The 14405-nt window shown below is 44.5% G+C and overlaps 1 protein-coding gene across 1 annotated transcript in view; it reads left to right on the forward strand.

The window, feature by feature from the left end:
• Positions 1-14405, forward strand: part of LOC132821361 (espin-like) — a 70694-nt gene that overhangs the window by 17044 nt on the left and 39245 nt on the right. The window contains exons 3-5 of the mRNA XM_060833944.1: positions 5043-5229; positions 7190-7372; positions 9644-9775. Coding sequence (XP_060689927.1) covers positions 5043-5229; positions 7190-7372; positions 9644-9775 — 502 coding nt within the window. The remainder of the gene's footprint in view (positions 1-5042; positions 5230-7189; positions 7373-9643; positions 9776-14405) is intronic.

Genomic DNA, 14405 nt, shown 5'->3' on the forward strand with positions numbered 1-14405 from the left:
AAGTGTGTCCACCAGGCTAAGATAAAAGGTAGGGAGGAGGGACTTGGGGGAGGGGCATTGGAAATGTGATAGGTGGAAGGAGGTCAAGGTGAGGGTGATAGGCCGGAGTGGGGTGGGGGCGGAGAGGTCAGGAAGAAGATTGCAGGTTAGGAGGGCGGTGCTGAGTTCGAGGGATATGACTGAGACAAGGTGGGGGGAGGGGAAATAAGGAACCTGGAGAAATCTGAGTACATCACTTGTGTTTGGAGGGTTCCTAGGCGGAAGATGAGGCGCACTTCCTCCAGCCGTTGTGTTGCTATGGTCTGGCGATGGAGGAGTCCAAGGACCTGCATGTCCTTGGTGGAGTGGGAGGGGGAGTTGAAGTGTTGAGCCATTGGGTGGTTGGGTTGGTTGGTCCGGGTGTCCCAGAAGTGTTCTCCGAAACGTTCCGCAAGTAGGCGGCCCGTCTCCCCAATATAGAGGAGGCCACATCAGGTGCAGCGGATGCAGTAAATGATGTGTGTGGGAGTGCAGGTGAATTTGTGGTGGATATGGAAGGATCCCTTGGGGCCTTGGAGGGAAGTAAGGGGGGAGGTGTGGGTGCAAGTTTTGCAAACACCCTGGAACTCCCTCTCTAACTGTACTGTGGGTGCCCCTATACAATATGGACAGCAGAGATTTAAGAAAGCAGCTCACTACCACTTCTCAAGGGCAAGAATGGGCAGGACAATAAATACTGACCCAGCCAGCAACACCCACATACCACGAATGAAGAAACAAATCTGTAGATGCATCTACAAGAAAGCTAGAGAAACACATGAATGTAAAGGAATACAACATCATACTAATGAGAGGAGATTGACTCAGAGCAGACGCATCTGCAAAGATTGTGCTTTTTTTGCTCCCCATGTTTTCTGTAAAAAGTCTAAGTTTTGCAGATCACAAACAGGCATTTTTTGCATGGTGTTTACTGCCACCTAGTGTCAGTAGCAATGTTTGAATCCACTCCCATTTCCTGATGCTGTTTCATATTTAAGATTTCCTCATATATTGCTGTCTATTGGCCTCAATCTTCTGTCTCCAGATTGTTGGCAATGGGGCATACATTGGGAGATTTGTCCAGAAACTGCAGAACCCCGGACACGAAACACACGTGGAGGATTTCTAGGGAGTTTAATCGCACAGCGAGCTGATTCTCCCCTGCCTAGGACTCTCCCCAATGGGCAACAACAATTACCTCAGAGTGGAGACCTGCCATAGACACATTTCACACCAGTGTGAAATGTCATACAGTTTACTGACAGATCTAATGGCCAGCTCACTCAATGTCGCACCACAGCTGGCCCCAAGGACCTACTCCCCCATCCGCACACCCCTCAACCCAAAATATCGACCCCAAACAGATCCAACAAAACAATGCCCTCCCCCAAAGTCACCCCTACCCAAACACAGACCTGACTATCACACACAACCCCCAAACACAGACCTGACTATCTCACACACACCCCAAACACAGACCTGACTATCACACACACACACCACAAACACAGACCTGACTATCACACCCCCCCCAAACACAGACCTGACTGTCACACACACACCCCAAACACAGACCTGACTGTCACACACACACCCACCAAACACAGACCTGACTATCACACAAACACCCCAAACACAGACCTGACTATCACACACACACACCAAACACAGTCCTGACTATCACACACTCCAAACACAGACCTGACTATCACACCCCCCAAACACAGACCTGACTATCACACACTCCAAACACAGACCTATCACACACCCCAAACACAGACCTGACTATCACACACTCCAAACACAGACCTGACTATCACACACTCCAAACACAGTCCTGACGATCACACCACACAAACACAGACCTAACTATCTCACACACACCCAAACACAGACCTGACTATCACACACTCCAAACACAGACCTGACTATCACACCCCCCAAACACAGTCCTGATGATCACACCACACAAACACAGACCTAACTATCTCACGCACACCCAAGCATAGACATGACTATCACACCCCCCAAAACACAGACCTGACTATCACACACCCCCCCAAACACAGATCTATCACACACACCCATACACAGACCTGACTATCACACATACTCCCAAACGCAGACCTGACTATCACACACACTCCCAAACACAGACCTATCACACACTCCCAAACACAGATCTGACGATCGCATCACCCCAAACACAGACCTGACTATTGCACTGCCCCAAACACAGACCTGACTATCACACCCCCAAACACAGACCTGACTATCGCACACACACCCCAAACACAGACCTGACTATCACCACCCCAAAACACAGACATGACTATCACACACACACCCCAAACACAGACCTGATGATCACACACACACCCAAAACACAGACCTGATGATCACACATAGCCCCCAAACACAGACTTGACTATCACACACACCCCCAAACACAGACCGGACTATCACACACACCCACCAAACACAGACCTGACTATCACACACACACCCAAACACAGACCTGACTATCACACTCACACCAAACACAGACCTGACTATCACAAACACACACCAAACACAGACCTGACTATCACACATACCCCAAACAAAGACCTGACTATCACACGCACCCCCCAAACTCAGACCTGATTATAACACACTCTCAAACACAGACCCAATTGTTATTTTCTGAGAGCCTTTGTTATTTCCATAAATAAAATTATTGAATGAATAAGATTTTTTGGAAGAGTTTGGCATCCAGTTCAATCTGTTGTTTCCTTAATTAATGATCTCTGCTAGTTAATGGAAATATATGACCATAGAGTTTTAAAACTGGAATTCATTACAGTTGGAAGTTTGTTGGAATTATTCATGAATCTTTGTCAGATGCATCATCGTCCCAAACAGAGCAAACCATTCAGGTACTGAGTGAGGCAAGGTCTGGGAGCAGCTTCTCACTCTATAGAAGGAACACAAGCCCTCAACATTCTTCAACAGATCAAAATGGTTAGACAGCAAACAATACATAGCTTGTTTGAACAGCAATATTCTATATTATTGCATGGATTAAGGACGCTCAGTGCTGAGTGCAGCATCAGATGAAAGACTGACTCTAAGCCATAATGTCTCTATACACCCAGGATCCTTTAATGGAAGAAGTTAAGAAACAACTTGAAGAATAAGTATCATTTCCCCTGTAATAAAGCCATTTGCATTGTGTTTGAGCCTGCTTATTGTCCCCAAACCCAATGGGTTTCTCTGACTTTGACGATCCCACAAAACCCAACAAGATAGTGAAGAGGAAGATTCATCACGTGCTTACAGTTGAGGAGGGCCCAGCCAAATCACTTCAAAGTAGAGATTTCAGGAAATGTGATGCTCACTCTGCATTCCAGCAGATGCCATTAGACGAATGATCACAACTGCCCACCACATCTTGAATCACATTTTGGAAGTTTTGCTACACCTAATGGCATCACTTCAGCCCTAGAGGTTTCCAATGGTCTGTCTCCAATATTCTGTCAGATCTGCAAGGTGCCGTATACCTGGCTGACATGTTGGCGCACAATGAAGCCGCGGAGAAGCCAGACCAGAGACTGCATGCAATGTTAAAATGGCTACCAGCTGAAGGGCTCGCCCTTCATGACCAGTGTGAATTCTGCAAGCAATTGGTTTGCTTTGTGGGACACAATGGTGACAGTGATAGAATAATGATAGATCCACAGAAAACAAAGGCTGCTAATCAGTTAGTAACTTAAAAAAAACACTTCAGGGACAATAAACTACTCGGAGAAACACCCAATTCATTTGGCAGCCATGATGAAACCCTTGAGGGACCTCCAGAAGAAGATGCAGAACTGCAATTGGAAAGTTGGGATACATCATTAGTGATGCATGCTGGTGTGAGACATTGAGTCATAGAGATGTACAGCAAGGAAACAGACCCTTCAATCCAACTCGTCCATGCTGACCAGATATCCTAACCTAATCTAGTCCCATTTGCCAGCATTTGGCCCATATCTCTTTGAACCCTTCCTATGCATATACCCATCCAGAAGCCTTTTAAATTATGTAATTGTACCAGCCTCCACCACTTCCTCTGACAGCTCATTCTATACATGCAACACCCTCTGCATGATAAAGTTACCCCTTATGTCCCTTTAAATCTTTCCCCTCTCACCCAGAATCTATGCCCTCTACTTCTGAACTCCCCCATCCCCGGGAAAAGCCCTCAAACAGCAAAAGCAGTAACTGTGCAGATTCACTGCGGTGTCAGTGAGCAGGTTTCTTTCTCTCTCCCTCCCTCCTGACCATGTGCTTGCTTTCTTTGTCTGCCTTTCTTCCTTTTAAAAGTGTCGTCGTTTTGACTTCTTTTTTCTGCAAAGATCCAACACCATATAAAACAGTAATTTTGCTCTTGGAATTTGAGGAAATCACCTCCAGCACCTAAAATACCTCAAAAAAGGAGCAGGTCTGACAGCCACAACTTTTCCCATCCTCCATCTTGGATTACCCAGAATCCACCAAGGATTGAGTTGCAATGATCTAGGAAGGCTCTCTCCCACCGACTCATGTCTATGGTATAAGTAGTGAAGAAAAGTTCATGTTCATCATTATGAGCACAGACTAGCCTGTCTCTACAGGCCTAAGACTGAAAAGCCTCAGTCTGCACTATCACAATTCTGTAATTCCCTCCTCAACCTCACATCAGGTTTACACAGCACGCTCCATAACAGAAATCTGTCTATTTAATGTCCCAACACCAATGCTCTCCTGGCTACAGAATTTCAAACACTAGCTATCCTACAGTAGAAGAAATTCCTCCCACCCTCCTTTATTTCTAAATAATTTATCTTTGTTCTATGTTCATATGCAAGGGAAAACAGCCTCTCAGCATTGATTGCACTGAAACTCTTGAGAGCTATCCTGGATTGCCTAGATTGTAGTGCTTAGCCATTGTTCCAAGGTATAACTTGAAGCTTGCTGGAGGATTGGTGTTGAGGGCTGTCTTTCCTCTTTCTCCATAGGGCTCTGAATAAACAGACTCAGAATGGTGCCACCCCTCTCTACCTGGCCTGTCAGGCAGGCCACCTTCACATCGTTGAGTACCTGGTGAAGGAGTGCAAAGCCAACTTGGACCTCCGGGCCCATGACGGTATGACAGCTCTCCATGCAGCTGCCCAGATGGGGCATTGTGCACTGGTGGTCTGGCTGGTAAGTTGATGCCATCCCTGTGACTTTGCTCCACCACCTTATTGTCACTGCTCCCTGTGACAATATCCCACACTGGGACTGGGGGGGGGACTCTCTCACTGGGACTGGGGGATTGTCTCCCTGTAACAATATCCCTCACTAGGACGGTGGGGGGGGACACTCTCACTGGAACTGGGGGATTGTCTCCCTGTGACAATATCCCTCACTAGGACGGTGGGGGGGGACACTCTCACTGGAACTGGGGGATTGTCTCCCTGTGACAATATCCCTCACTGGGATGGGGGGAGGGGGGGAACTCTCTCACTGGGACTGGGGGAATGTCGCCCTTGGACTGGGGGCTCTCTCTCACTGGAATTGGGGGGATCTCTCCCTGGACCTGGGGATGCATCTCTATCCCTGGGACTCGGGGGCTCTCTCTCCCTGGGCCTGAGGGGCATGGTTTCTGTCACTGGGACTGGGGGGGGGGGGGCATGGTTTCTGTCACTGGGACTGGGGGACTCTTTCTCGCTGGGGGGGGGTGTGCGTGAGTGTGTGTGTATGAGGGTGTGCATCTGCATATGTGTGATTTTGTGTGTGTGTGTGGATGTGTATATTTATGTGTGTGTGAATCTGTGTGAGAGAATGCATGTATCTGTGTGTGAGAGTGTGTATATGAGATATTATGTTATAGGTTATCTTTATTAACTCACTCACCAGCTCACTATATTCATGAATACTGAGTTCCCAGTCATTCATTCATAACCCTTTACTAACCTGTTATTTATAATAAGTTTTATTCAACCATTCATAAAACTGCTGTACTATAGTTTCCAAATTTAAATACAACCCTTTCAAACCCATTACTGCATTTCCACACCTTATCAGCCCTTGCTATAGCAGTGTTTACAATACCATTCCCAACAAGTCTCCGCGGAACATTATAATATTAATCAGTCCTTACCAACCATCTCCTGGACCTGAATAGATTAAGTTCCTGTTAAATACCTTTTAACTGGGCCATTATCCCTTTAAGAAACTAACTGCCATGAAATTGCATGAATGAATGAAACTCATACCCAAATAAATAAATAAGTAAATAAATCTCACAACCCAGCTGCAGTAATCAGTTTAATCTCCTTTAGTCTTTTGTTACAATTTCTAATTTATTTTGAGCATATAGACCGAGTATTTTTTTTACCTAAATTAACTAATTTAAAAGACAAAAGAACTAACACCACTTGACTATGTAAGCAGACCAGACCAAACACCTTCAGTCCCATCAGGAGTAACAGCCAGCACTTCGCACATGTTTGTGCTAACTCATCTCCCCCCCACCGAATCCACCTCCCGCCCACCGAACTCATCTCCTGTCTCCCAGGACAGAAGTCTTTCCAACCTTTGTGTACTATGGATGAAAAATGTAACCCCATAGTAATGAGATTTTAATATATGTAAGAACTGTGTATAAAGGGGCTCTTGTAAGAACTGTATTTTGGGATACTGTTGCAGCCTTGAACTTGTGCTGTGATTCCTGAATAAAAGAGACTATTTTCACCACTCACTGATTTTGATCATTATTTGAACACAATGCCACAAGTGTGCATGTGAGTGTGTGTGTGTGTATGTGCAAATGTGTGTCTGTGTATGTTGCTTCCCCTGTCCCCCACCCTCTCTCTGATTGACTTTATGAATCCTGACATTAACCCAGCTCCATCTCACAATGTATCTCGTTACATAAAAATAATAAACCACATCAAATCCAAAATAAGGTGACCATGCATTCCCAACCTCCTGAAACTCCACACAACTCCCTCCAGTAAAATGTTATCAGCAGTTGGATATCTCTTTGGGTGGCTCAGGGCAAACCTCATCTGGTTATGCCCCTTTAATGCTTTGAAAATTTATTTTTATTTAAAAGCTGTATTGTAATCAATCTTCCTCCAGCGTGATCTTTCCTTGTTTTGTTGCCTGTATGATGCAGAAATCCTTCACAGATGCAGATCTATCTGCACAGGACAATGAGGGAGCGACTGCAATGCACTTTGCTGCCAGCGGAGGGCATGTTGGGACGTTGGATCGATTAATAAGGATGGGGGCCAGGATCCTGAAGGACCATTGGGGTGGGACACCCCTACATGATGCTGCTGAGAATGGACAACTGGAGGTGGTTATTAACTCACAATTATTTTAACCAGAAACATCACTGCGCATGGTCACATAACTCCTCAGTGGTTGTAAGAAATGTCTTTTGTGTGAAACTGCTTTCGTGGTCATAGCTGTTGTCCCTGGGAAAGCTGAGAAAATAAGTTATTCTCAAAGGGCTATTGGAAGCATTAACATTGAGAAATAATCTCAATATTACACACCTCTAAAGTGGAATTTGTTTTCCAGATAGCTATACTGACAACATTATCGGAAGGAAATCAGAAATCAATGATTGTTCAGTTATGTCTTACTTAAAAATTTTTGTCTGTTAATATATAGATTCAAAATATTTAAATTTTTAGTTAAGCAAATTATAAATTCTACCCAAGATAGTTGGTGTTTTGTCCAGTATTTGGAACTGAAATGCTGATTTTTTTTTATCATGTGGTTCCCAATAACTTGTTATTTTAGGCAACTTTCTTTTCCAGAATGGCCTATACAGGTAAAAGGAAAGCTGGTTATTGAGGTGGGTATATAAAAGGTTGTTGCACATACAGTTTTTGATGTTTGAAGTGGTGTAGAAATATTGTTTGTTGAGAGTATGAATTCTTCTTAGTATATAGTACAGAAGGGGTCCTGTGTAGTTCTGAGAGAGTGTGGCCCTCAGTTGAGGCATAGCTGACTGTAGAGAGGCTAGGTGGCAGTGTAGGGCTGCGAGCGTGGAGTGGAGGATTCAGGAGCAGAACCGCTGCTGGTGGTTTTGAATTTGTAGTCTGTACTGGTTGTCCTGTTCAGATCCAAACTGTGCTGGTCTGAATGTAGTCCGGAGTCCATGTTTTGATCAGTTGGTTGTGGGGGTAGTCACTGAGGAAGTCAATGTGGTAGCGAGTCTGTTTCAGGACATGGTTGAATAGCTTCAGGGCAGAGGAGATGACCTGGGGGTTGCAGTGAGAGAGAGAGAGAGAGAGAGAGAGAGAGAGAGAGAGACTCACTGACATCTTTGTCAAGAGATGAGGAGAACTTCTTCAAGGTACAAAGTTAAAAATCACACAACACCAGGTTATAGTCCAACAGGTTTAATTGGAAGCACACTAGCTTTCGGAGCGACGCTCCTTCATCAGGTGATTGTCGCTCCAAAAGCTAGTGTGCTTCTAATTAAACCTGTTGGACTATAACCTGGTGTTGTGTGATTTTTAACTTTGTACACCCCAGTCCAACACCGGCATCTCCAAATCATTCTTCAAGGTAGGCATCCTTGCAAGAGGATTTTTTTTCGAGGAATGCTGGTTATTGAGGTGGGTATATAAAACTTTCCTGATGATGGGCCCCTGTCTGAAATGTCAGTTTTCCTGCTCGTTGGATGCTGCCTGACCTGCTGTGCTTTTTCAGCCCCACTCTAATCTTGACTCTAGTCTCCAGCATCTGCAGTCCTCACTCTCACCCAGGTAAAAGGAAAGGTCACTGATGCCAATCCTGCTGTCACTACAGAAGGAATTTCTGAGTTCATCAGGATCTGTTATTTGGACATTGTCAGCTATGGAAAATGTGATGTGTTTCTTTCAAATTATTTTTATGTATGTGGGTTTCTGCCCCTTCCCATTAACTTATGCGACGAAGAGGGGAAAACAGAATAGTCAGCTTTTGTGGTTCCCAGCTTTAGAATGATTTCAATGATGCCCGATTCAGCCAATGACAGAGCCTCAGTATGGTCTTAATAATACCTTAATACTGACAGATGTGGGGAAAGTGAGGAGCAACAGCAGTGTATATCCTACAATGTTGTTTAGAGTTGGCTTGCCAACCATATTCAGTTGGGAACTGATCCTACAAATTTCAGGGGGGTTTCTCTCTTGTGTTCTTCAGTGGAGAGAGGCAGTTTTCTTGGGAATGGAAGGATAGATAGAACAGGAGAGAGTGAGACGGGTGTGCGAATGCTGAGGCCCATTTCTGAGGAGGGATTGGCTACTCTGAGCCCATCAGTTGAGTCAAGAGCAAAAGAGCGAAGTAAAAATAAAGGCACCGCAATCAACAAACAACCACCCGGCTGCTGTCTCATTAGCGGGAGACGACTAGTGCTAGTTTAACCTGAGGGTCACTGTGCCCTGGGCGAGGGGTGAGGTTGAGAAAGGGGGACCGCCATGGTGGCTGGTATGGGAATTGAACCCACGCTGCATTGTGTACTAGCTGGCCAGCCACGTGAAGAATAGGAACCTGTGAATAAGGTAGATTTGGTTGCTGCTCAGACATCATGGTGTTCCTGTATCCACGGATCATTCTTTTTGAATTGCAGTGTTGCCAGATCCTCATCATGAATCAAGTGGACCCCACCATTCGAGATGATGATGGCTACACTGCTGCAGAGCTGGCAGATTACCAGGGGAATGTGGACTGTGCCAATTACTTGAAGCAAGTTGAGATAAAGGTAAGGAACAAGGGGATATTTGATCAAGTGGGATTTTGTATAGACTGTATTTCAAGTAGCCGTCAGCATTGAAGCATCTGTGCTTCCTGGGCTGAAACTATTGGATCTAATTCCTATCCTAATGACACAGGTCAGAGTTGCACACCTTTCATTTCTTGGGATGAGGGTTCAGAAATTGGCCACGGGGTTGGCCTTGAATGAAAACCATCAGGTTTCTATTGCTGATCACTGCCCAGTGACTCTGTTGGGTTTGAAGAGAGGCAGTGGGTGCTGTGAGGACAGTGGTGTTGATCACTGGGAAAGGATGGGAGGGACTAAAGTCAATGTTGTTGCTTCTTAGGGTTGGACAGTTGGAGCATGTGCAGTGCTCAGGGCCCTTGGCACAGCTGACACTTATGTCTTTTGAAAAACTCAGGTGAAGTGTTTCAGATGCATTACAACCGCAAGGTGCATTTATATAGCACCTTTAAAACATCTAAAGTCACATAGCCAGACCCCAGTATCAGAAAAAACTTGACATCAAGCCACACATATACAGGATTCTAAAAGGGGACACTGTGCATTTAGAATGCAGATAGTTAATGTAAAGCAGATAATAGTTACATTGAAAAGTCCTCAGACTTTATCATGAATCTTTCATAGAGTTGTGCACCTTAAACATCACTAAGGTACCACCTGGCAACAACAGAGTGACCAGGAGACTGGTCAAAAAGATAGGCTTTATGGAGAACCATAAAATAAGGACAAAGAATTGGAGCAATGGTTAGGATTACAGATGAAACACTCAGTCTTCAGATCTAGTCAATTGAAGGCATGGCCACCTGTGACACAGCGGAAGGAGATGGAGATGCACAAGAGACCAGGACGTTTATAAGTTCAAAAGTTCATAGCATATAGGAGCAGAATTAGGCCATTTGGCCCGTCGAGTCTACGCTGTCATTCGATCATGGCTGATATGCTCCTCAACCACATTTTCCTGCCTTTTCCCCATATCCCTTCAACCCATTACCAATTAAAAATCTGTCTAACTCCTCCTTAGATTTACTCATTGTTCCAGCATCCACCACACTTTGGGGTAGGGAATTCCACAGATTCAAAACCCTCTGGGAGAAGTAGTTTCCCCTCAAGTCTGATTTAAATTTGCTGCCCCTTATCCTTAGAGCATGACCTCTCATCCTAGAATGCCTCGCAAGAGGAAGCATCCTTTCATCATATTGTAAACTGCAATTTGATCTCCCCTCATTCTTCTAAATTCCAGAGAGTATAGGCCTAAACTGTTCAATCTCCCTTCATACAGCAATCCCCTCATTTCTGGGATCAATCTAGTGAACCTCCTCTGACCTTAAGGAAATAATAGGAGAAAAGATGAGATAAAACACAAGGTAACGAGTGAGGGGAAAAGATGGGCTGTCACTTCACAAATTAGCATTTTACATGAGCATTTTATGGCTGGGAACAAGAATGGCTGGTCCAGGATATCAGATTCTGAATAAATCTGCATAGCAGAAGCATCCTTTAGCCCAGGCTAATAGAGGTGTAGTTGCATGGCGACCAATCTCCAAATAAACATACTCCAATTAATTAATCATGGAAGGAAACAGATGAGGTTTTAACAGTGACAAGCCATGGAAGAACAACCACATTTCATTTTCCTCTTACAATGTTCACAGCACAGGGGAATATCGTGTTCAATCAGCATTGTTTAGAGTCTTGACTACACGTCATTCTTTGGTCTGTGTTCTCCTTGTTAGTATTTGATCAACAACACCTTTGGTAAATATGTTTCCCGTTGGTGTGTTGAGCCGGAAGATTATTGTCATCTTCCATTTTATTTACTGGCCAGTTGGCAGGAAGAAAAGGCCCAGGCTTCCTCTGGGATTATGCTGCCTTCCTTTCCTAACTGCGGTGGGATGGGAAAATACATTGGGCGGGAACCTGTTCCACTGGCTCCCTGACTCCTGCCTCCACTTCCAGGGTTTCCTGTTATAAGTAACACCGTGTGCTATATTTCTGTGGCTGAAGACAGGTAGCTATAGTGTGCATAGGAAAAGGAGGCCATTCAAAACATCAATCCTTGTTTTGCCATTGAGTTTGATCATATATTTAAACTTCATCTACTGGCCTGGAGTCCCATATTCCCCAACATCTTTACCTCACAAAAAAACAGGAATCCTAGTTTGCGCTCTGTCGATTGATTTTCAGCATCAATAGCTTTTTGGAAGGCAATTATAAATTTCTGCTAGATTTTGTAAAAAAGAATTGCTTCCGATGCCCCCTTGTAAAGCCAGCGTCCTGAACTCTCCTACCGAAACAAATAGTTTATTCATCAACTTTATTCAATTCTTGAATAATTGTGAACGATTCAGTGAGATTACCGTTTACTCGTCTTTATTCTGGGGTACACCAACCTAGTCTGCAGCTGACAAATTATTAATATCTTTACAATTCCTTACTGGAGGCTGAATTTACTTCTTTTGTCTTGTTAGTCGAAGATCCAGTAAATTAGCTATTCCAATGCTAGAAACCTAAGTATAATGACTAGAATTTGCTACCTTCCAAGTTTCTTGTCTCATAGCCCCTGACACGCTTTTATAACCACAGTATCTATATGGCTAGTCCAATTCAGTTCCTGGTCAGTGCTAGTCCACAAAATGTTGATAATGAGATATTCAGTGATGGTCATGCCATCAAATACAGTTTGGAGGGAGAACTGAGACTGCAGTTGTGCTGCTGCTGGAGCAGTGCTGCTGGTGAAAGAGGTCATAGCCAGGGGCAGTGATGGCATTTCCTGGAATGTTAAGTGCAAGGTACGATTACATGCATATGGGATTGTCAGTGTGATAACTCAGGAAGCCCGGCTGGAAAGGAATGACATTTACTGTTGGACATCAAAACAGAGCCATTACTTGTTCTGTTCATAGGCTAGTCCCAACTCAGGACATACAATTCTGCAGACCCATCCCTGTACCTACTTAATAAAGGGCTCAGCTGATGAGTTCCAAGTGGGTAAGCCATTGCCTGTTACCTACGGAACTCATACTCAGTGAACTCCACAAGGAGATTAGTTAGTGACACCCCATGGATCTTGTAGGAGTGATCACATTCTTCCACCACCCAGTCCAAGAATTCCCCCTCGCTCCTGTTATTTTGGGACCTTTAAGGGTAACTCCTGGGTTCCCTGGAGAATCATCACCAAAGTTCCTTACATGGACCATATCTCCCCTAATGATTTTTGAGTTGTAGGAAAAACTTCAACTTTGATGTTCCTTGGAGTCATAGCTCCTTTTCGCCTTCTCTTGGACGGGGAGTAGTCCGTTCCTGTCAACTCTGAACCTGAGGTACTTTACTTCACTTACCTAGAATCCACACTTTGTAGCTGGATGCCAGCTGCAGACAAACAGCATAAAACCTCTTCCACACTCTCCACATGTTCCTTTGCAGTGACTCCTGTCATGCAGACAAGCTGCCACTCTGGGCGTCACTAGGAGAATATTCATTACCATTGAAAGATAGCACAGGCCAAAGACACCCCAAAGCACAAGTGAGTGTACTCACACAGTCCTTTGTGAGTATTTATAGTGACATATTCCCTGGATGCTTCCATCAAGCTTCAGTTGGAGGTAGGCATGGCTGGCTCATATTCAGTTTAGAAAATATTCAACCCCCAGACACCTTTGCACGCAAGTCTTCTATGCGTGGGGTGGGATATCTGTCTAAGATCTGTTGACCATCAATTTATAATCTCCACAGAGACTGACTGAGTTGTCAGGCTTTACAACTGAAACTACTGGCGCCACCCACTCAGCAAATTGTACTGGGCATAAAATGCCAAGTTTATCCTGACGTTTCAATTCAGCCTATACTTTGGCACATCAGGCCATGGGCCTATCATGGGTCTCTTGCCCAACAGAGATTTTATTTCCTGGAGGCTTTTATCCTCCCGAGGCCCTCTTGTAATACTTGGGGACACTTCCCAATGACAGCATATGGATCGCCAGAAGCCATTTGAAAGACCTGTTACCAATCTAGGTGGAGTTTATGTAGTTAGTCTCTTTCCAAAGGATTGGGACCTGGCCCTTGCACTACCATTAAAGACAGTCAGAATGGTGAAATTGAGTGATGTTCAACAATATTGGGATGGGCAGGGAAGTAATATTAGAGGAGGCAGCTCAAATACAAAGTTAACACTGGCACGCAGACAATGACTAACCTTCTGCAATCTCTATCATTCTATGATAATTGCTGAGATTATTGCTCAGGCAATGGTTAGATGCAAACTGCTGGCCAGTTCTGAAGAAGGGTCATTGAACCTGAAATATTGACTGTGCTTTCTCTCCTCAGATGCTGCCAGATCTGCTGCGTTTCTCCAGAAATATTTGTTTTTGTTTCAGATTTCCAGCACCTGCAGTTCTTTGTGTTTTGACTGGCCTGAATTGTATAGGATTCTGTATTAAATGAAGTCAGAGTCTTGGGGGAGATCTGGTGAGAAGATTCATCTTAAATATGTATAGTCTACATAATCCATGATGTAAGATCATATGACAACAGTCCACCAAGTGATGGTTCTATGTGAAATCGTATGTCCAGCCTTGTTCTGTATATCCTGGAAGACAATGTTTAATGAAAGGCA

The sequence above is a fragment of the Hemiscyllium ocellatum genome, chromosome 13 (assembly GCF_020745735.1).
Source record: "Hemiscyllium ocellatum isolate sHemOce1 chromosome 13, sHemOce1.pat.X.cur, whole genome shotgun sequence".
NCBI lineage: Eukaryota > Metazoa > Chordata > Chondrichthyes > Orectolobiformes > Hemiscylliidae > Hemiscyllium > Hemiscyllium ocellatum.